Raw genomic sequence first — 21,699 nt, forward strand, 5'->3', positions numbered from 1 at the left:
GCAATTCCAGTGAGAGGATCTGTCCTTCATATTTTGATTTTTAGATCTTACAAACATTTGCCACACAACCTGAATAATATTAAGTACCAGGTCAAACATTGCGCACCTTTTTATAATAAATTAAAATATACACAGATGGATGTGAGCAATGAATAAAGATATTAAAAGGCATTAACTTAAGAAAACATGGCAAAAAGTTAAAAAGCTTACCACAAAAGGCAAATTGTTCGATTGATGTTTGATTAATCAACAGGTTTTTTAATATGCAAATCAGGAATTCATTAGAATATTTTGGAACCAGTGAGTACATTCTTGGCAACATTATGTTCCAACATGAAAATACTGTCTGTGAAGGAATAATCCTCAGATTGGTTGGTAAAGTCACAGTTTGTGGATTACATGTAGGTATCTAACATCAGGATATAAGAGGTTGACCAGCAGAGCCAGCAGTCGAGGTCCATCCTTAAGACAGTGTCCAGGGTAACGGACAAACTGGGCTGCTTTACTCACACAGTCCTCAAACTCAGAATAGTGCTTATTGCTGGGCAAAGCTTCCAGTGCACCTAGTGCCTGCAATTACAACAAAATAAATATGCATTATTTTCACTAACAACTACAAGGTGTGAAACACATTTGAGTTGTAATTTCTGCTTCCTACTTGTTCTGCTTTTACAGAAAGATTCAATTCTGTGGTGGGTTGAAGTCGCAGCTCGGACTCTGTTTCAGATGGCACCTGAATTGAGAGAAACACCGAGAGAAATCGTACCACCACTCTGAATCTGGAAGCACAAAGGAATTATATGCATTTTGTATTATTAAAAACTATGATTAAAATATGTAATAAAATATGAAAGCATACTTTTTAGAAACAGGGGATCGCTTTCCAAGACCTATAGCTCCAAGCAAGCCCGAGTTTAATCGCTCCTCTCCCATCTGAAGTAGCCTTGTTTGCAGCCTCAACAGACCCATGACAACACCTGACACCTCAGCATTTCCTGCCTGTGGCTGCAGCTGCTCAGCCGACAGGCCGAGGGTTTTGTGCCACCAAAGAAACAGTTTGGCCTCATCGCCGGGTCCACTGTTGGGACACAAGAACTGCTTCATGAAATGCCAATAAAGAAAAACAAGCATCAGACAGAAAATAAGTCCGACCGGGGGAACACATGATTGGTCCATGTGTTAATCAAAGCCAAAATCCTCCTCTCATTGGCTGCAGTGTATTCACTGTTAAGGCGCTGAAGGATGAAGGCATAGAGTGTCAGGAAGCTCCCACCCGATTGGCTTTCAGACAGGAAGTCATCCATTGTGAGCTCGGGCACCTGTAGGGAGGCCAATACAGGACCCCATCCAAGAGATTCCTCTTCAGCTGAAGTAGGAGAAAGAACACAATGAAAGTCACAAACAATCAAGACTGAACAAACTTCATTATTGAATAGAACAAACCATGATTAAAGTAAGCAGTGATGCAGGCCTCCATAATGCGAGTCATGTGTCTGACAGATGCCAGACACCGTGAGCAGGCTGTTAGAAGAGGTAGTACAGGAAAGCACCTTCCCTTCCTGTCCAGCCAAGAAATGACATGAGCAGCTAAAGCTTCTCCTGTCGAGACGCCCACACCATTGAGTAAAGTCAGTGCATCACTAAAGAGGTTGCAAAATGCCATGTGTCGCTGCTCCAAGCCTGTTTCTATAGAGTTAAAAAAAAAAAAAACATGAGTGAGTATTAGGTTATAAAAATAGACTATTGAGTACAGTCAAAAAAAGGTCAACCTGGAGGGTTGAAAGTGACAATGCCTTCCAACAGTGTGTCAAGCTGAGTCTCCAGACTGCTCAGAGTAATGCTGCCTCCTTGTTCTAGAATGACTAATGACTGAACACACCAACGTATGTAGGCTCCTGCCTTCCGTGTTTCCTCCTACAGACCAACAAGCATTAGGTGGGGAAAATAATTAATAATTAAAGTATTTGATGATTTAAATCTTACTGCATGCAGCTCAGCACCGAGGCTTTGGTGCAACCCAGCCGCACGATGCAGTAATTTAAGTAATAGTTGAGGTGCAGAGTCAGGACTGAGAAGGATTGAAGGAGGGTAGTGGGTGCTGACATATCCCAGAATGCCTTGGTATGAGGACAAATCCAAACGCTGCCATGGCAACGCTATGGACTGGACCAACAAAGTAAGTAATGGGGAATCCTAAAGATAAAGTCATGACAATAGAGAAAAATAAATAAATAAATAAATATGCCACCTGTTGTAACCATAAGCTGTACCAAACTAAAAGCTTACTTGTTGACTTAGAAGCTGCTCCTCTTTTGCAAGAAAAACAAGCATGTACAGCAGATAAACCAGCATAGTGTGTGATTCCCTCTGAGCCTCAGATGTCAGGGATGGATGTGTTTGTAGGTGTTCGCCTAAGACACTGACCCAATTCACTTCACAAAGAATTTCTCCCATAAACAAAAAGCAACTTTTGGGGCTTCCTCTTTCAACCTGTTAAAGAGAAAAAAAGTGTATTTTTTATATTAAATACATTTAGATATTGGACAATAACAACTATTACTATATTCAAAGCTACCTACATTTAAACCAAAACAGCAGTTATGTAGAAGTTGGAAATGTGACTGTAGTAGTGACTTAAAATAACTAGAAAAGGGTCTAATTATAGGGCTGGGAGGTCATAAGTGAAGGCTCAAATTAAGCAGCAGCCTCACAGTATTTAAGTCTAAACTTGAGTGTAATGTTAAAGGTCAGAGTTCATGTGTCTGTTGTGTCTTACATTGAAGAGTTGCTCCATGAGTTGCGTGTCCGGGTGTAGGTGTTTCCAGGGAAGGCTGCGGAGGTGTGTGTGGTAAAGGTAGAGCAGGTGTTCAGGTGTCCGAGGGGCAGTACAGCTCTCACAATACTGCATCATAGACAGCCACAGGGCACCTCTCTGCCCAGGGAGCAGCCGATCTGGAAACAAAACAACATTAACAGTGATGGTTACAGAGTTTTTTTTATAACAACTTCCTACAGCTGTATTTGATAACTGAGCCCCCACCTCTGAACTTGTGGTGCAAAGTCTCAGTCATTTGAGTGTAAAGTCCAAGCAAAGATCCCGCAAGATTTGCATCAGTTTCCAGCCAGGGGTAACACTTAACATTACTGAGAGAAACAAACATTTCATCTTAATGGAAAAGGCATACTTATGTAAAAAATATCTAATGATGAAAGTACATATATGACTACAACTGAAGCTTTTTCTACAATACATATATGATTGCAAAAAATACATACATATTAATAAATATCATTACCTGACATCTTCAGTGTCCAAAGGAAAGATCCAAGGACTAAAGAACTTTACAATCTTACTATGTAAGTTCTGCAAAGCTGAATAAAGTATAATTTCATATTAGAGATCATTTTAAGAAAATGCTCTGGGTAATAACATATGAAAGTGCATTTATTACTTTTTAGTGTTTTGTTGCTGCCCACTGACTCTTTGGCACAGTTGATTGCTTGTGCATTGATTAAACTTCCAATTAAATGTTCCCAGAAGGACACAACATCAGTGATGTAGGGAGCCCACACCGAATAAAGACCAAAACTGCGAAGATCACTTTTAGTGAGGCGACTTCGTTGAAAATATTCACTGAGCCATTCAATAGTTTCATCCACCTTTGGAGACAGGAGCACAAGATAAAAAGAAACAAGACAAAACATCTAATTTACAACCACACACATTCATTACCTGCTGAGGAGAGAGGCTGATGGGGGATCTATAAGAAGAGGTTTGATGTCCAACAGCATGACCAGAAGAATCTTGGACCAGTTCATCCTTGGTCTTAGCATTGTGTAATGAAGGTAGGCAGCCCAGCACACGCAGAGTCACCTTCCAGCACTCTGGACTCAGTAACTGGTCAGATGAGCCTTGGAAATGTAAGCACATTCAAATAACCAAGAGATATTTTCTACACTTTTCATTAAGCATGACATAACGGCACTGATGATTGTGGTTGGGACAAGTTGGGAAGCACTTACTTTTCATAAGAAGACGCAGACAGTCACTGTAGTGGTCAGGAAAATGATGGCGTAAAATCAATCTCCAGTGTTTAGTGAAAACATGAAATGGTGTTAGTAGTTCATTTTCAGGCTCTCTGCCACACACACACAGAGCACCATGAACCAACTCCAGCAACCGTGTTCTCTCCGAAAAGATTGGATTTGATTCAGTGAGCCACTGGATTAGGTCAAACTGCCAAAGAAGAAGAAAATGTACCGCTCATTCGGATATTTTGTTGGTCATGGTTTATTGTGCTGATGATCAGGAACTAACCTTGGTGAGCAGTATAAATATGACATCCGTGGTGTCAAGGTCAAGGGATGTCACCACATCTTGATACAAAAACACAACCTGATCTGGTGCAGCGTTGGGCGTAAAGAATGGAGAAATGAGAGGGCAGAGACGTCTTTGCCCCAAAATAGTTTTCAAAACTCGGCCACACTCCGCCGCATTGCCCTGGATAAACACCTAGGCACCAAAGTAACAGTAAACATTGCAGTTAAATCCTCATACAGTAGCAGATCTGATTTAACAAACATTTGAATCAAGTGGTTATCAACAGGACATAAAAAGTCCAAGTAACTGAATGAACTGAATATGGTTGCACACTGTAGAGAAACCCCCACGGAGTTTTGAATAGATAGGTTAATAGATCATTTATTATGAACATTTTGCACAGGTTTTCAGTGTCTTTTTCCCTTTGGAATGTGTTTGTGCTCGTGAATTGCTGCGCACCTGTCCTAGGATCTCCACACAGGAGGAGAAGTACTGCCGTGTTGGTGGATGCCGCAATGTATCTTCACACACAAAGGAGACCACCTGGTAGAATGTGGCCACACCAACATACTGCACAGAGGGTAATTTCTGAGCCTTGTACAAATTCACCAGCTCCCTGAAAACAATTAAAACTGTTAACCGGTCATCATTTCAATTGACTATATTTTATCAATTTAATTTTACTGACGTGATAAAATTCTCAGTGTGCACGGCCGCCTGGGCCAACCTCTGATGCGGTGGAGCCATGGCATCTGTTTGCAGTTTCTTAACATCTCGACGCAGTGATGCTATTTGAGAATGTACTGCTTCTTGTTTGTGCAGCCTTTCACACTACATTGTTTTAACACACAAACACAGTTACACAAGGTTTCAATTTACAGACATTCAGTACTAATAAATTGTGTTCTTACAGTCACAGTGATATTAGCTGGCCCCTGGCAAGTTTGTCCCCCTTTTCCTTTACATTCAAGGGTCATAGTGACTTGCTCAGGCCTGTTTTTATACAAATTAGGAAGACTCTCCAGAAGTTCTAGCTCCAGTGCCACCTGCTGAGCTTCACAGGCTACTGCAAGCCTGGCATCACAAACAATAAGTACTCACAACATTATACAGAGATGAAAATGATGTTATTAAGTGGTAAGTACCTGGCTTGGTCCTGTAGAAGGCTAAGATCCTGTTTCAAAAGTTCAGCTGCAGCTCTGAAGTCTGTGAGACATTTTGTGGAAATTTCAGCCACTGGCACCTTCTGCGGGTGAAACTCTGGAGGTGGCAGAGGGACTGGATGCTTTTGAAGATTGGCCAAGATCCGTTCCTTTGCTAAAGATTACAATAAAACATGAACATTGTATGGTAAAAATCAAAACATTCAACAGTACAAATACAGTACATATTTTATTTGTCTGTTGTTGCCTGGGGTTACATTGGTCTCTATCTTACCCTTCCAACTACACACAAACTCATCTACCACATCCTTAAATCTACGTTTTTGTCTTGCCCAGGCCTGACTGGAAAATCTGCTATTCTATACAATTAACATTAATTTCAATGGAGTATTTATCAATACCGGTACTTAGATGTACTAGATGGTTCATACCATTATTGAGGCTTGTGCAGTCAGGGAAACTGTGGCTTTGAGATTGGAGAAAAGTTGGTTCACTCTGCACCTTTTCCCACAAAGACCGCACCTCCATTCCATCATAATGCAGACGCTCTTGGTCAACAAACTCCAGCCACAGCACCTTGAATGAGAAACATTAAAAAACATGAATACAATCTGACAATTGCACAAAATACATTATACTTCAAAGACAATATATATAGTAATAATATTAAAAAAGGTAAAAGCCAATACTTGTTGTCGCTGCATAACTTGAGCAAGTCTGTGGGGTTCATACTCAGGAGGAAGAGAAGGCAGGTAAACCTCCTGTTTTTGCAACGTTTCATCATCCAGCCATAAAGTAAATACTCCAAACAACCTGTAGATAATATAGGATTATATCTTATCCGCATGACATGTTTGTAACATTTATAGGTTTACCTGACAAGCTCTGTGTGAAGCTTTGGTGACGTGAGGTAAAGTGGTTGAAGGTTGCCTTGGCTTTCGTCACCTTGACAGTCCGATGACGGTGTTTGTGGAGGGGGAACTCTAAGGGCCTGACTTGCTGCATGATGAAAATCTGAAACCTGTTGAATTTTGTGCCTTACATTTTTAAGAAGGGCAACTTGAGAAGAAGACTGGAAGAATCTCCGCCCAATGCATCCACCTGCAGCGAGCCTGTCCGAAAGAATATACTGATTTAATTACGGGCCTGAACTTTCAAGCAGTTACACAACTTGGTGTTAAGTCATACCCATACTCTGGCCCGGGTTGTCGGAGGTAAAGCTGCAGGAACTTCTGCCACACCAAAGGAAGAAGAGGGTGGTCTGGGGGTGTGGCCACAGCCTGACAGGCCCAACGATAAATTTGCATTTGCTGCAAGGATGGGGTTACAGGCAACTTGAGCCTCTGCTGCGCCTTCTGGCTCAGAAACAAACACCGCCATTTTGTTATTGGACAAAGACCATTTATAAACATTTTTATATTCCCTTTATGTAGCTATTTATACCTTCCAGGCTTGTTCTGGGGAGAGATTGAGGTCTGCGAGAAGCTCCTGTTCAACACATCTTCTCAGTTGGGAATCGTCCTCAAACACACCCTCCATATTCAGCACAATCCAGGAAAACCACACCTTTATGCGCACCTGATTAGGCTTTTTTTCAGGCGATACACAAATCATGCATGTTTAAGAATGTTACCTCTGCACTCAACGAATGGCCTTCAATAAAGGAAGGTGTTGCATTTCCAGAAAACCAGCCAACAATAGAAGAGAACAGTCCTCGATCTCCATGGAACCCTAAAGCGGCCTGTGGAATACATTTTATACAATAAAAACAGATGCAGCTGCAGAACTGAATCATATATAGCTTCTTAAATTATGCTAAATCCAACCTTGTGTTGTTGATACAGCAATTTCTGTACACACTCCTCCTGGTGGTGTGTGAAGGCAGCACAACAGATTTGATCCATGAGGAAAAGAACTGTTTTGTCTCGATACCACAAATTCTGCTGAGTCAACAAGCTAACCCAAAACTCCAACACTACCGCAGCTCCAACACGACCAGGCTTAGAACTTTCTACAACATGGCTCTGCATCAATAAATGATTCATCATTTTATTTTGGCTATTATTATAACATCAACAGAACAAAATGCACAGTTAATTTCCATCTTGTTACAAACCTGAATGACACTATTTAACAGCCGGACATTGTCTCCATAAGTGTTTCCTGTGAAAAGAGGGGCCACTCTGTGCGTGACCTGCTGCGTCACACCTTGAGGACAAACACTGTCGCACTGTAAGAATGTTTGTATGCAACTCACAAACCTGGAATAAATGAATGGAAAAAATACATATAACTTGCCAATAAGGTATAATTATATATTGGTTTATTAAAATTGATTAAATATCTAAAATATTTTACTGGGAGTTGTTTAGCAGGTAGAAGCTGAGGGGATAGGTTGGGGGTAAGATGTTGTCTAGTAGATGCACAGCAGCTCTCAAATGGCCAGACTGAATCAGATTTTTCAGCAAACTGACACCATCAGTGCAAAAACTTTCCAAACTAAGAAACATTAAAACACAAAATTAGGTTTTCTTCACATTTATCTTTAATAGTAAAGATATTCTACAAACCTATGTCCCACTGCAGTCATGGCAAGAGAAATATAGCTTCCAACGGGGAGGCCTGATTTTACTGCTCTGAGAACAGGGTGCATGCTGGGAGTGTGTGTCATTTCTGGAGGTGGATTTGAGGCTAAAGCTGGGACTGACCAAGCTCCTTTAGGTGTCTGGGCATTTCCATGAAGTTTCAGTCGAAGTAGTAGTTGCCATGCCCACTGACTGAAAGATGCCTCAGGTGACACGCCTAAACGAAGGACACTTACGAGGTAAGATACCTGAAAAAACAGTAAAATGAAACATCAATTTAAATTTATTTAAATTTGAAACAACCAAATATCACAAATTTTACCTGTTTAATTCCCTCAGATATGAGGCCAGTATACGCTTTATCAGTAAGGTACTTCTGATAGGCTTCAGCCACCAATAGAGCAACCTCACTATGAAGAGAAGATGGTAAGGCCAATCTTTCATCCTGCGACACAAAGAAATGCCAAGATTCATACATGTAATTGTAAAATTGTGAACATATTGTTAAGGCAGACAATACCTGTGTGTAACCCCAGTTGAGACCTTCAAGTATAACACATGCTAGACGGTTTTCTACAGCAGAGAGTGGATGTTGGAGCAGCCAACTACCAATTACACATATCTCCTCTGGACAAGGCTGCCATAGGCTTAAAGGCAGTTCTTTAAATAAGTACAATGCCACCTTAAACAGCAAAGAAACCATAAGACACAGAGAAAGCGTTATAAATAAAGTATACAGTACACACTACCAACCATCCCCACTGTTTGTATGGTGTCTCTCAGTCTCTCCAGCAGCACAGAGATAATGAAGGGATGTGCTGTGGCAATGGCAGCAAGAAGCTCTCGTCCAACTTTAGAGTACATTTCTCTGGTAGTCATGCTTACATAAGACACCTAAAATGAGAAAAAAATAGTCAACAACAAAACTCCAGCAGTTTCAATGTGAAATCATGGGTTTAATTTTTAAAATTACAATATCGGACCTGGTATATGAGCAGAGTCACTGTTTTAATGAAGGCATGATCAATATGCTGCATGGGTGTGGCCATATGTGCAAGTGCAGTGAGGAGGGAGATGCCATCTGAGCTGTTGACTTCACACAGCCACTGTTCAAACTTCTCCTGGTGTTGTGGATCTTAAGTAGGAATAACAAATCACTTGAATAAGTGGCTCTGCAGCCAAGGGATGTTTTTGAGTGTGCAACAATGGGGTGTAGTACCTTGAAGTGCCTGGATGCAGACATTTGTGTTCTTTGTACAGGCAACGGTTTCGTCACCTGCAGTCTCAGCACACTGCATAATGTACAGGACTTTCCACAGCATTGAGCTGGATAGAGTCCCATATGGCAACTCAGACATAAACAACCAAATACCTAACCTGGGGCAAGATCAAACCAAATTAAAGGTTATGTGTAAGTTGAACACATAACCTTTAATTCTGTAGAATTAGTTTAAAAAAAAGTATGAACAAAGTACCTCTTGTTTCTGAGGACATACAAAACAGCTCTAAGGAAGACATGATCATATTCCAGCTGTAACTTCTCCAGAGAAAATGAATGAACTTGAGAGTTGGATCTCTCTTGACCAGTAATACTGACATACTGGTCCCAATGGTCACTTACATAGCACACTGTCATTCTGTTGAAGAGAGATTCATTAAATACATTTGACTATTAAGATGGTTTATTGATATAAGTTATATTTGCACTATGTACTGACCGAATAATGTGACCAATTCGTTTGACCAACTGTCTGTACCGTGCCCTGTTGTAGGTTTGCAGACCGATGGCCAGTATTTCAATGAGGGATGAAGCAAATGCAAACACTCGCATCATTTTCTGACTGGAGCAGGCTTGTGGCTCATAAACACCTGGGATGAACGTACAATATCTTTCAGTATAAGCTTGAAATCAAACATTTGGTCCAAAGAATGTAAATACAGTATATGCATACCCTGTTTACTCATTCCCAACATGTGAGAATACAGCTGCTGAAATGGAAACTGGTTGACCAAAGCTATTAGATCCTCTTCGCATAAAAGCAACCAACTAGTCTCTGGATCTTCGTCCTAGAAAACAAAAGGATTGATTGATAAAATATATATATAATATATAAAAGGCCTTTATCTCTCATAATTACCTCTTCCCCTCCTTCATCGACTAATGTCCAGTTCCCAGATTCTGGACCAGAAGATGTGTCACTCTGACTTTCACATGGCTTCAGATGGCTGAGAAACTCTTCCCGATGTCTACAACAGGGTAAAAAGAAGATGATATAAAATAGAAAACAAAGTAAATTGTCCAGAGATAACAGTTATTTACCTGGCAGGGGACATAAAAATGGACAAAGCTTGCATGAAATCTTGTACTCCACAAGTACTTTTCCATACTTGAATCTGTAGTTGGAAATAATAAATGAATATGATATTGCAGGTTGATTATTAATCAAATAAGAATAACAACTGCTAAACAAACCTGCAGAAAATGTGCAGCCCACTTTGACACTCCTGCAGGGCAGCACAGCAAATGGCATAGTAAGTAGAGATGTTCTCCTGTTCCTCCATTAAGGAGCACTGCAACCTGAATGACAAGCAAACAGGATCAATACAACTATAGATAATATAAAACATGAGTAAGGAAGATGATGATGGAGTTTACCAGTCTTTCCAACCAATGATGAATATCTGACTGAAACTGTGAATCATCCAGGACTCTACGTAGAAAACTAAACAAAACGCTGATGGCTTCTTTTAAAGGTCGAAGAGATGAAGGCTGGTTCTGGGGGCATGAAGAATCTAACAAAAATAAATATACTAATATTGTACCAGTTGTGCAATGGAAAGCTCATGCATCAGTGCATATCAAAATTAAAATGAAATGCTGTTACAAACCTTGTAAAAGGCGATACAAATAGGACTCCACTTGAAGACGGGACAGTAGAGCAGTGTAAGCATGCAATGCCACCTTTTGATGAAGCAAATCTCTACGAGTTTCAAACTGTCTTTTAAGCTCATTCAGAATATTTTCATTAAAGTCTGCCTGCTGGAATCGATGGTATCCACACACTTTAGACTGGTCTGCACATTGCCCCTGTGAAAAAGAAATGCTCAGGTGATTTATCAAACTATAAGATGTAGTATTACATTATATAGTATTACTGTATAAAGTTTATAGTGCAGTGTGCACACACCTGAAGTGTAAGCTGTTCATCTCTGAAACTCCAAAGTCTGTTCTGTGTGCTTTTGCAATCAGAGGACAGTGTGATCAGCTGAGCATGTGACTGAGTCAGTTGTCTTCGACAGCGCCAATAATTCTGTAAGAGCTCAGTCAATTCATGTTTTTCTTGTCTAGCAAGAGCACCGAACTGGGTCGCACACACTTCAACACCCTCTATCCACGAACGCAGGCCTCCACCAGGTTCCCAGACACTTAGTTGCTCTAGTGAGAAAGGCTGTGAAGAAGGACATATGAGTTGTTACACAACAATGAACCAAAAATAAATCAGAATATCTTATGTACAATTTACCTGAATTTCTGGAGCTGTTTTGGGTAATTCTGGATAAAGTCTACTTATTGAGATCTCTGTTACGGTTTCAATAGGTCGTAGACTTGGTGGGGAGGACTCTTGTTCTGCAAGGGCCAAAACAGCCGGCCCCCGTCCAGAAATTTTTGATGCTTCATCACAGAAAGTTACAACATGGGGCTCCTCCAGAGTAGGTAGAGATGGGTACAGAGTAAAAGCACATGGGGCAGTTGGAGTTTCAAATAATGTGGAGGTACATGATTTACTCCAGGGTTGATCCTCTGATTTAAACTCAAGTGTCTTTGGTGTGAGTTCAGCCACTCCATCATTATTTTGCCCTTCGTTTTTTATTATCTGAGGCTTGAGTTTCTGTGACTTAGCCTTTTCTGCCTGCTGGTTCTCTACCTGGAGTGGGGGGCTGAGGCTCTCTGCCTGGAGTTGGGGGCTGAAGGTCTCCGCCTGGAGTTGGGGGCTGAAGGTCTCCGCCTGGTGTGGGGGGCTGAAGGTCTCCGTCAAATCTGATGTGGAGGCTTCATCCGCCACATTTATGGGAGTAGCATCTCCTTTTCCTTCTTCTGCTGGCTTTGGCTTTCTGGCCAGCTGGGACTGAGCACATACAATTAGTAAAATATTAAGAGTAAACATGATAGATTACAGGTACCATCTAAATCAGTACAATAGTAAACAGTGTTTATTTTACCTGAGATTTGCCACTGCTTTTTGTCTTGGTCTTCTTTGACCTGACGGCTTCCATATCCGGTACCAGCTGACCTGCTCAGCGTTGTAATAACATTGATATAATGCTTTGAGAGCTAATTATAACCAAGATCATAACTACCACAGCTAACAAGACAAGAACGATAACAGTAATTTATGTAAATCTGTCTATACTCGTACGTGGTGTCGAGATGTAACTATCAGAAGCAGTAAACAATAAACAAAAACAACGTGGCGTCATTGACAAAGGCCCAGAGACAGCACTAGATTACAGCGGCAAGACACGCCTGCACTTTGTACTTACTTGTCGGAAAGAGGGAGCTACTCGAGAAAAAACAGACCCTCAGTCACTGCAGAATAACATAATGAACAAGCTTCGTTTCAGCTCGGCTTCGACAGCAGGTTACGCTGTACTTTACAATTTCATATTCATCCGTATATTCTTTTGTGTTCTTCATCGAAATAAATATACATGATACGGATTCATGTGACGAGACGAAAGGATCTCTTGACTAGTCAGCTGTCATTTGTTTTGTTTTCTTCAGAACTATCGCAATCTCTAATCACGTGACTTCACCACCACTAGATGGAAGCCGAGTGGGTTCAAACATTAGCGTCTGAAATAAAGCCGCATGTTGCAGGACCTAAATCCGGACCTAAATAGATCATATTATAATAGATCCATGAAATAGATCCATGGCAGGACCACACGTTTTGACTATAACTTACAACAGGATGTAAAAAGGACTGGCTTGTCAGTCACTTCCATGTGTATTGTAATTATTGTAATATATTAATTATTGATCAAATCATAATAAAAACAAACACGTTAATTATACAAATACATGAATGAAAATGGAATCTCACCAACAATAATAAATAAATAATACTGATACAAAAATGAATATATAGATGAAAACACAGTGTTTTTTATTCTTAGAAAACAAACTTAAATTTAAACATCAGTTTTCTTTTATTACTGCCACTATTTGTTATTCAGACTGTTTTGAAGCACCTACAGTATAATTGTGTGAGTAAATGTACAAGAGGTAAAGACAGGGGCTTAGATGCCTGTTGTTGTGTTTTTATGGTGAGCTGATGGGGAGCCACAGGGTGGAGTTGTATTGCTTTGTGAGTCCTGGCTGCAGAGCCTGTATAAAGGAAGGTTCCGGTATTCTTGATTGTATTTGTTACTTGGTGCTTCATCAGCCTTGAGTGTAGAATGTACATAAGCTTGACTCAAAGCTAAGCATAAAATCTCTGTCTTTTCTTTGTAAAAGCGCAGTTCTTGCCCCCTCTGTCGAGCCAAACCCAGTTCTCTTTGCGCCAAATATGACTCGTCACCAATACGTCCAGGGGATCTCTGTTCTCGACTGAGCCAGTCCAGAGCCATGCTACTGCGAATTTGCTCATCAAGGCCTCTTTGAGAATAATATGAAATCACACTCTGAAAATCGTAAGAAAAATAAATAAATAAATATAATTAAACCAATTGTGCTGTAAACCATATTTTTTACCTGCCGAGAGTATTTTCTTTTCTTCAGTGCTTTAAGGGTTCCATTCCAATGCAACAACTGGAAAATTGTCATCATTTCCTTGAATAAAATGTTTGAATGATTATTAAATGTAATAAAATATACTGCAAATGTAGTTGCTGGGCTTGGTTTTACCTGGAACTGTAGCATAGTCTTCCCAATGTAAGAATGAAGCAGCAAACTGTAGGTTCCTAGACTGGTGGCAGAATTTCTGGCATCCTCAATGGACATCTGGAAAAAATACATGTGTGCAGGTCTGAATACATTGCAATGCATGCATTCTTAATATCCCCCACGAACCTCATCAAGGCTAAATAATAGTGTGTAATAGCAATATATAATTATGTAGCAGCATTTGTCCAAATAATATAAGAATTATGTATGAATTACTTTACCGGTAAATGTTTATACAATCTTTACTCACAGTGCTGTCAGACGTTGCCTGTTGCAAATTTTGATTAATGAAATGTGAGGTGATTTGACGACATGGGAGCTCATTCACCATTGAGTTCATTAAGGCAACGCGAGCTGCATCCCTTCGAGCCTCAGCCTGAGTGTTACACACCTGCAAAAACACCATTTAAAAGAAAAAAATGGCAAGAAAACAATATATATTTAGTGGGATTTTGAGATTTTAGTGGGATGTAAACCAGCACAAAGAACAATTGTCAATGACAAATAATAAACAAGCGTGGAAAAGGAGTTCCTTCCAAAACAATATATTGTTAGAGTAATTATATCATATTTGCAAATTATATTATAGTTATTTTTCTAATCCCAAAAATGTTAGACCATAAAACATAAATAGTCACCTTGTAGTTACCAAAGCAGCTTCCTCCAGGCAGAGTGACATAGCAGACACAGGAGGACCCGGGCGCAGACTCGTACAAGAGCAGTCCCTCGGTCCTGCACACTGTCTCCCCCGATAAATCCTCTGATTCAGTGGACGATCTCTTGTTCGCACTAAATTGTTTTTGCTCCCAGAATTCATGGAGCATTGACACCACATTCACTGCACAAAATGCAATGTTAATGAGTAAAATCAAAGTAGCAAAAATTTTACTTTCCTTATGGAACAAAAGTGTTTGTCACACAAAGATAAATCGTCCATAACAATATAAAATACTAATACTCACAGTCATTGAGTCTGACGTCTGTTTCCCAAAGTGGCAGATAGGAGTTGATGCTGTGTTCAACATTTTCTTCACTCATCCTTCCTACAGTTTATAATCTTGTACTTTTAGTCCTCTTTCTTTGAATTAAACATTTAACTACACGTATATAAAATACAACACAAATTCTTCATTCAACTAAAATAACGAAAGCCCCCTGGCACAGCTTTCTCTGCCCACTCCCACCTCCGTCTGCAGGGTGAACGTCTCCCTGGGGTTCTCTTTTGAAGCAGACCACCTTTGTCACTCTCTCTGCCAATTAGCTTAGAGGGCCCCCTCACTCCTTCTACATACACACACCAAGGTGCAGCAGTGGAATGCCGCACCCCTCCCTGCGAGCCATACAACTGACTAATCCTTGAACAGCCAAATTATTCAAGACCAGCAACGACGTCTCCGAGTGGAACCACACACTTGTTGCGTATTGTTCAGCAATAAAATATAAATGTTTTTCTCTATCCATCTGCACATGCCTTGCGGCCCAACATCCGACTTCAGGCAAAAATGTTGAGTTTAGCAAAAGGATTTCTGGATTTTGTGTATTCAATTCCCTGGTAAAATATGAAAAGGTTTTATTGATAAATTAATGATTCTACATAGCAGCTACAAATGTTTTTTTTTTTAAAGGTCATCTTGTTCTTTGCTCTAATATGCAAAGCTAACTACTAGACACTAGTTTGCCCTCTCAATATAGGTGTTTTCATGTAGAAATACATGTATACATTTGTCAATTATGCCCTTAAAGATGTTTTATTTAGTTTAATCCATTTACGACCATATATGGGACAAGACAAGTGCATTTTCCTCACATTAGGGACATACAGTTAAAACCATCCCTTAAAGTAGCACCTACACACCAAACGTTATCTTGTTTTTAACAATATTGACAGATTGTACAGAAGGACTTGTTGATATGCAATTCTGAGTCTAATTTATTAAAGTTTTAATACCAAAATATTGGGCCAAATTATAATGTTTACACCCTTTTTTAGAAGCCCAATATCTAGTTTACTAAAATTTTGAACACTAAGTTTTTGCCACACAGCTTTAACAATCTGAAACAAAATATAAAATCAAACACACCCCTTGCGTGAGGTGGCGCTGCATCACAAATGGGGAAAGAGAGACGGAATCAACAACGAACTAGAAATCACGTCTGCCTATTGGCCAGAGGAAAATCCCTCCCTGATCTGCAACTTGTCTAGAAACGTTATGATGTCAGATTTGAGCGATATTTGAATGTCTGACTTGGATTTTACAAATGTTTCGGACATATGCGCTTCAGACTGCGTCACTGTTGGGCGCTGTCAAGGCATCGGAGGAGGAGATGGTTTACTTCATGAACGCGACGGCTGCAGGATATGTGCGGCCAAACAAATGGTTTTAATATCGTTTAGTTTGAGCGTGTTCAGCGCGCTACGGAAGCTTGTTTAGCTCATACCACAAGCAAACAGAACTGGAGTCCCACTTGGGTACTTAGACCACCTCCAAACGTGGCTCTATTGTCCGGAACAATTCAACGTGGCTCTATTAACCGGAACAATTCAAACTGGTCGTCTTTCACCATGGAGCTATTAATGCTTTCACACCAGCTCAAACCAACTGTACTTAAACTGTTCGGTTGACTAAATGGCGTGAAAGTTCCCTGAACATTACACCGACATGTCCCAAATGGGTGCAATTTTTACACCTAGACTTCTTTATTTATATATGAAAACCTTACATGTAAAACTTTATATAAATATTTTTCTAAATAAGTTTATAAATCTAGAGGCATTCATTAGAATTTCTATTTACCTGCCGTGTCACACCCTGTAAATCTAAAAACATATATAAAACAAAAATCATAATAGTGTTATTTACAATTTAATTTGATATTTTTTAACAGCACACAAAGAACCGTTTTATGTAATAAATACAAAATATATCAATGTATTGCGCAAAGATGTGACAGAATGACACCTTAAATCTACACACTATTGTCGTTAGTTGAAAATAGATCATCTTTTCATCCCCAGAAATCAGCACCGTCCATGCTGGACTTGATTGTATTTTGTGTGTCTCTCCTAGATTTTGTCACCAGATTTGACTCTCCTTTCTGCAGCCGTCGTCTCTGTGCTGCTTTTTGCTGCTTTGTGAGTTGTCTCCGCACCTTCTGTCGCACCACCTCCTAGAGCAGACGCGACAGTCACATGATTAGTGGATTAACATTTTCAAGTTTGAAAATGTAGTCACTTTTACAGATTTGAATGCAATATATTGCATTTCACATACAGTTGGTATGGTGGAGCAACTTCCAACACTGCCCATTGTGTTTTCACTGTCAGTCCTTTGCCTTCTGTGTTCTGCAATGTGTAGAAGACTCTCTGCGTCTCTGTATGGCAACAAAAACACACGCAATAAGACCTGTTAATTAATATCTTTTCGACCAACACCTCCAGACAATTGGTCAAAAAGAAAATGTCAATAATGTCTGCTACAATAATAATATACAGAAAACATCACAAACCATAATATTGACAACCACTAATATAACTCTACAGAATTAAAATCACAAAACTTATCCGCTAAAATGTTTATCCATACATAATATCTATAATTACAAAAAAAACATGTAAAAGCAAGTCTCCATGTGTGTGAATATAAATGTACGCTAAATATTGATCCTAGAATAGTATATTGAGTATTATTCTGCAACAATCTGTAAATCTAGTGTCATGACAAGCCCAAGTAATATTACCTAAAAGGTTTGAAGTCTGTGTTAGAGGTAGAAAGATGTGTTAATTCTGGACATTCATCATCCGCTTCATTCAGCTCTTCTTCGGCCACATCCTCCGTTTTTACTCTTGGTTCAACCTCTGTGTCGTGTTGTTCTGATGTTTTGGCGTCGTCCTCTCTTATTTTCGAGCTCTCGCTGTTTGTGTCCCCATGTTCGAGACCTTCAAGTTCCAACATGGCATGCTTGAATTCCTCTAAATCTATTGGGTCCTTGGGTTCATTTTCACAGACTTCTTCCTCTTCAATCTGATCTTCATCAACGTGGTCGTCGTCATTATTATCATCATCATCATCATCTTCGCTTTCAGGTCCAGCGGGGTGCAGCCAATCACTGTCCTTTTCCATTTCCTTTGTAAAACCACTTGCTGAGACTTCGACATCAAGAGAACACGACCGCCTGAATACACAACAAAACAAAATTTATAGTCGTTATTAAATATAGTCCGTCAACTGCGTTAAGCTAAATGTCAAAGTTACCTAATGTCTTTGAAGGTTGGAAAGAGCTCACTCTCATAATTGTATCGTCTGGCAAAAAAGTCCCTGATGCACTTGACATCGCGGTCAAAATACCTTAAACAAACCAATCAAGAATGAATAAATTGTAATTCTAGTCAATGTTTAGTAGGCAAATAGAACAAACAAACCATTCAGCATTAGTATGTGATGTGGACACCATCTGGGGAAAGTCAATCATAGTTATGTGGTCCTGGTCATCCAACATCAGATTGAACTCATTGAAGTCGCCGTGTATCAAGCCGTGATTTGCCAGTTTCACAATGAGTTCCATAAATTCGTTGTAAAGGGCTGAAGGATCTTGCAACTCATGGACTTGGCAGCTGAAAGGCAATAAGGAGGAGGTAAGAATTATGAAAGCCACTGACAGTTAAGCAGTAATTAGCAAAACAACATTTTACACACAGGGGATAGCCATTGATGAGCTCCATGACCACAGCATGCCTGTTGAAGTCGATTGGTTTGGGAACAGGAAAACCTTGATCATACAGCGCCTGCAAAAATAAATAATAATGTACTTCCTTTTGATAAAATGCTTGCCTATACATTTATATGTAAAACAAGTTCATTAATTAATTACAACTATTTAAATAATAACAACCATCTTAATATGATAATTGTATATACACTATACACAGGGTCCAAATTACTTAATGTGCAGAGAAACAACGTTTTAGGACTCAGAAGAAGTAATTAGCCCAAAAAGAAACGTGTAAAAATATTTGTCTATCATTCTTTAATGGGGAAAGAAATCCCGCACACTGTCAAACTTGCAAAATAAAAGTTTAATGGTGAAGAGGCAACGTTTCGGCGTCTAGGCCTTCGTCAGGCAAAACACTTTATCATTCTTTTGAAAAACATTTTGTTGTAAATATGTTCTATGAAAATGTCCTTGAAATCAATAGAGTATTGTAATAATAACAACAAACAAATAATAACATTAGTTGCAGCCATAAACTTGACTTACCTTCATGTATGCAAATTCCTTCATGGCAGAGACCCTGGATAAGTAGAGCCAGGACATATTCCTGTGTTTGTGATAATCTCTTTTGTTTTTTAAATTTCTGAAGGATGTTCGACCCAATCTATGAAGTTTCAAAGCATACTGCTCCCCATTTGGACTGGCCACAATGAAAATGTCTACGGATCAAAATACATGGTTATAAACAAAGTGATCAGTTAAATAATATACATTATAGTAGGTTAATTGTCTACATTACCCGATTCTTTACCCACTCCCATCTGGTTACCAACAGAGATAACAACCTCTCTAGCGCAGAAGGTTTTAAGGGCCAGATAATCATACCCTCTGTAGTTTAATCTGTATCCCTGCACCGCTAAAATATGAAGCAGTACATTGTTAATAAAATACAGACATGTCGCAGACCTTTCCTATATCGTTAAAGTCTTACCCTTTGTGCGTTCATACATCACCAGCTTGTGTTTGACGAGCTCCCGCAGAATCTTGTTACAACCTCCGTGTTTCAGGCTGGCGATGGAAGACAGCAGACTCACGGGGACGAGTTCGTGGTTTTTCATCCCCATCTCCACCTGTTTCACGGGGTATTATCGTCAGCAGATCAGCACAGGCTAACACGGAGAGAAACATAGACATTATGATTAATTACATAGCTATAGTTAAACGTACCGCTGTGAGGACACGAAAATCTTCACGAGATAAGTATCTTAAAACGACCACGTTCAGCTTTCCCATCTTTGTACCGTTAGATATAGAGCTACAGTTTGTAAAAGTGTCAGAAAACCAAACTCTACGAGAGGAACGTCCTCATTTGATGTAAACACACGTGCAGAGCGGAAGACCGGAAGAGCTCTTCTTCTACTATGCTGTTCAGTCAAAGTGTTGTTTTACTGCCATCTAGCGCCATGTTAATGCAACTTCCAGAGCTATCGTTCTTCACTGGAGAACCTTCATGCTTTCAGTCGTATTTTTATGGTTTACTGTTTAAATAAATGTAATCAACCATGTATATGTGTCTGCAGAATAGGAGGTCACTAAGTTTAGTATACCATATTCATCGTATACTTTTTTCATAGTTTTGGCCTGGGTGCGACTTATACTTATATTTATACTTTTATACTTATACTCAAACTCCGGAGCGACTTATCTATGATAGTATTTGTTATTTTCACACTTGCAACCGCATTTCATACTCCAATGCGACTTGTATATGTTTTTTTCTTCTCTATTATGCATTTTTTGGCTGGTGCGACTTATACTTCGATGCAACTTAGAGTCCGGAAAATATGGTAGTTGAGGTTAAAAAAAGAGAACAAATTCTAAAGAATAAATTCTAAAGAATAAAGTCTGCCAATAATGTAACACTTGGATACCAGCCGCCATAAAACACCAAAGAAGAAGAAGAAGAAACAAGATGGAATTGTTTTCCTTTTCTGACTGAATACAAACACGAATCAATAATCAAAGCAAAAGTATTATTAAAGTGTAATAATCTCTCTAGTTCTATAGTTGCTTTTCAAACCGTGGACGCTAGATGGCACTGCGACACAATTGTAATATAGCTCCCCGGTTTGAGAGCTCAACCTGCTGTGCACACGGTCTTTGTGCTTTTAGGCAAGACACTTCACCCACCTAAGAGTCACATTTTTCTCATCCAGGGGGGCAAGGGACCTCAGTGAGTATGCGAGTACTAACCAGGAGGTCATTTCAGATTAGAATAAAAAATGTATGGAATTTAGCTGCATTTAGTTATAAAAATGTCCTTTGAAGCAGGCCGCATTTTACATACATATTTCCATACCAGCATTTAACGATGTTTTCTGTAGGATCTTTCTTTGAATGTCCAAAACGTGCTTTATAAATAGAATGCATTGATGCATGAAATATATATTATTAAGGCCTACAGTGAAAAAAGCTGAAGAGATAACATCAATGTTTTGCGTTGCGGACCCTCCAGACGGCACAATTGTGACTGAATGAACTCTGGGAAAACATTGTAGTCAGTTGTTGCTTCATGTAAAATGGCACTGGACTGTAGGGATTTGGTGCAATATTTGAAAGATTATAGCTTAGAGTAGACTATGGCCTGAGGGCATATTTTGCTGGCCTGAAGGCTTCCTGCTGAATTGGCCCAACTTACCAAATGTAGTACTTTTTACTGCAAAGTTATTTTCATACTTGTATAACCTTGTATAACCTTAAAATATTGTGACGCGATACAAACATAAAATTGATGTTCCAAGTCTACATCAAATGTAATTTCTGATTCACTTTATTGTTGTCCTGTCTGTGGCCCTCAGTTTCAATATGTGGCCTTTGGTGGAAAAAATGTGGACACCCTCGGTCTGAACCCTAAAGAATATCTGAAGTCTGCATGTGAGTGAACAAGATGTGCAGGTCCAGAATGAGGTCCTC

General features: G+C 39.6%; 3 protein-coding genes across 4 annotated transcripts; all 3 read right to left on the bottom strand.

Moving 5' to 3' along the window:
• Positions 1-223: 223 nt before the first annotated feature.
• On the bottom strand, positions 224-12,425 carry epg5 (ectopic P-granules autophagy protein 5 homolog (C. elegans)). The gene is made up of 45 exons (XM_072432458.1): positions 12,291-12,425; positions 11,594-12,190; positions 11,258-11,518; positions 10,959-11,157; positions 10,726-10,862; positions 10,543-10,647; positions 10,390-10,463; positions 10,208-10,316; positions 10,022-10,136; positions 9,788-9,938; positions 9,545-9,706; positions 9,289-9,446; positions 9,053-9,204; positions 8,823-8,963; positions 8,590-8,751; positions 8,392-8,514; positions 8,055-8,317; positions 7,843-7,983; positions 7,601-7,745; positions 7,311-7,508; positions 7,118-7,225; positions 6,928-7,050; positions 6,673-6,839; positions 6,360-6,596; positions 6,174-6,297; positions 5,916-6,060; positions 5,467-5,638; positions 5,233-5,395; positions 5,006-5,152; positions 4,781-4,933; positions 4,319-4,513; positions 4,024-4,237; positions 3,734-3,912; positions 3,453-3,660; positions 3,297-3,372; positions 3,041-3,144; positions 2,777-2,952; positions 2,287-2,490; positions 1,984-2,193; positions 1,770-1,914; positions 1,444-1,686; positions 1,153-1,366; positions 860-1,078; positions 659-779; positions 224-570 (listed from the first exon to the last, which is right to left on the bottom strand). The coding sequence occupies exons 1-45, from the start codon at positions 12,342-12,344 to the stop codon at positions 382-384; spliced, it is 7,683 nt and encodes a 2,560-aa protein (XP_072288559.1). The 5' UTR covers positions 12,345-12,425; the 3' UTR covers positions 224-381.
• Positions 12,426-13,226: 801 nt separating this feature from the next.
• On the bottom strand, positions 13,227-15,465 carry LOC140346845 (protein limb expression 1-like). Of its 2 annotated transcripts, none has more exons than XM_072433061.1 (6): positions 14,979-15,465; positions 14,655-14,854; positions 14,267-14,407; positions 13,978-14,073; positions 13,825-13,881; positions 13,227-13,754 (listed from the first exon to the last, which is right to left on the bottom strand). In XM_072433061.1, the coding sequence occupies exons 1-6, from the start codon at positions 15,052-15,054 to the stop codon at positions 13,371-13,373; spliced, it is 954 nt and encodes a 317-aa protein (XP_072289162.1). In that variant the 5' UTR covers positions 15,055-15,465; the 3' UTR covers positions 13,227-13,370. The 2 variants fall into 2 exon arrangements, with proteins under 2 accessions (XP_072289162.1, XP_072289160.1); XM_072433059.1 differs by having other exon boundaries at positions 13,825-13,902.
• Positions 15,466-16,867: 1,402 nt separating this feature from the next.
• riok2 (RIO kinase 2 (yeast)) lies at positions 16,868-20,146 on the bottom strand. Its single transcript, XM_072433146.1, has 10 exons — positions 19,954-20,146; positions 19,718-19,856; positions 19,526-19,642; positions 19,273-19,445; positions 18,711-18,799; positions 18,437-18,628; positions 18,270-18,362; positions 17,755-18,189; positions 17,289-17,388; positions 16,868-17,184 (listed from the first exon to the last, which is right to left on the bottom strand). Exons 1-10 carry the CDS (start codon positions 20,017-20,019, stop codon positions 17,023-17,025), a joined length of 1,566 nt encoding a protein of 521 aa, XP_072289247.1. The 5' UTR covers positions 20,020-20,146; the 3' UTR covers positions 16,868-17,022.
• Between the last annotated feature and the right edge of the window lie 1,553 nt (positions 20,147-21,699).

Source organism: Eucyclogobius newberryi, unplaced genomic scaffold (assembly GCF_026437365.1).
Source record: "Eucyclogobius newberryi isolate DKJ021-1_F unplaced genomic scaffold, fEucNew1.0.hap1 SCAF_6, whole genome shotgun sequence".
NCBI classification, from domain to species: Eukaryota; Metazoa; Chordata; class Actinopteri; order Gobiiformes; family Gobiidae; genus Eucyclogobius; species Eucyclogobius newberryi.

Excerpts from the sequence above, each read along its gene's own strand:
- epg5 (XM_072432458.1), bottom strand. The coding sequence starts at position 12,344 with ATGGAAGCCGTCAGGTCAAAGAAGACCAAGACAAAAAGCAGTGGCAAA. Across the intron at positions 6,840-6,927 it reads CCCCAGAACAAGCCTGGAAG|AAGGCGCAGCAGAGGCTCAA; the intron begins GTATAAATAGCT and ends TTTCTGAGCCAG. Across the intron at positions 1,915-1,983 it reads TCGGTGCTGAGCTGCATGCA|GAGGAAACACGGAAGGCAGG; the intron begins GTAAGATTTAAA and ends GTTGGTCTGTAG.
- LOC140346845 (XM_072433059.1), bottom strand. The coding sequence starts at position 15,054 with ATGAGTGAAGAAAATGTTGAACACAGCATCAACTCCTATCTGCCACTT. Across the intron at positions 14,855-14,978 it reads AGACGTCAGACTCAATGACT|TGAATGTGGTGTCAATGCTC; the intron begins GTGAGTATTAGT and ends CATTTTGTGCAG. Across the intron at positions 14,074-14,266 it reads AGGCAACGTCTGACAGCACT|ATGTCCATTGAGGATGCCAG; the intron begins GTGAGTAAAGAT and ends TATTTTTTCCAG.
- riok2 (XM_072433146.1), bottom strand. The coding sequence starts at position 20,019 with ATGGGAAAGCTGAACGTGGTCGTTTTAAGATACTTATCTCGTGAAGAT. Across the intron at positions 19,643-19,717 it reads GATGTATGAACGCACAAAGG|CGGTGCAGGGATACAGATTA; the intron begins GTAAGACTTTAA and ends TTCATATTTTAG. Across the intron at positions 17,389-17,754 it reads ACAGACTTCAAACCTTTTAG|AGACGCAGAGAGTCTTCTAC; the intron begins GTAATATTACTT and ends GTTGCCATACAG.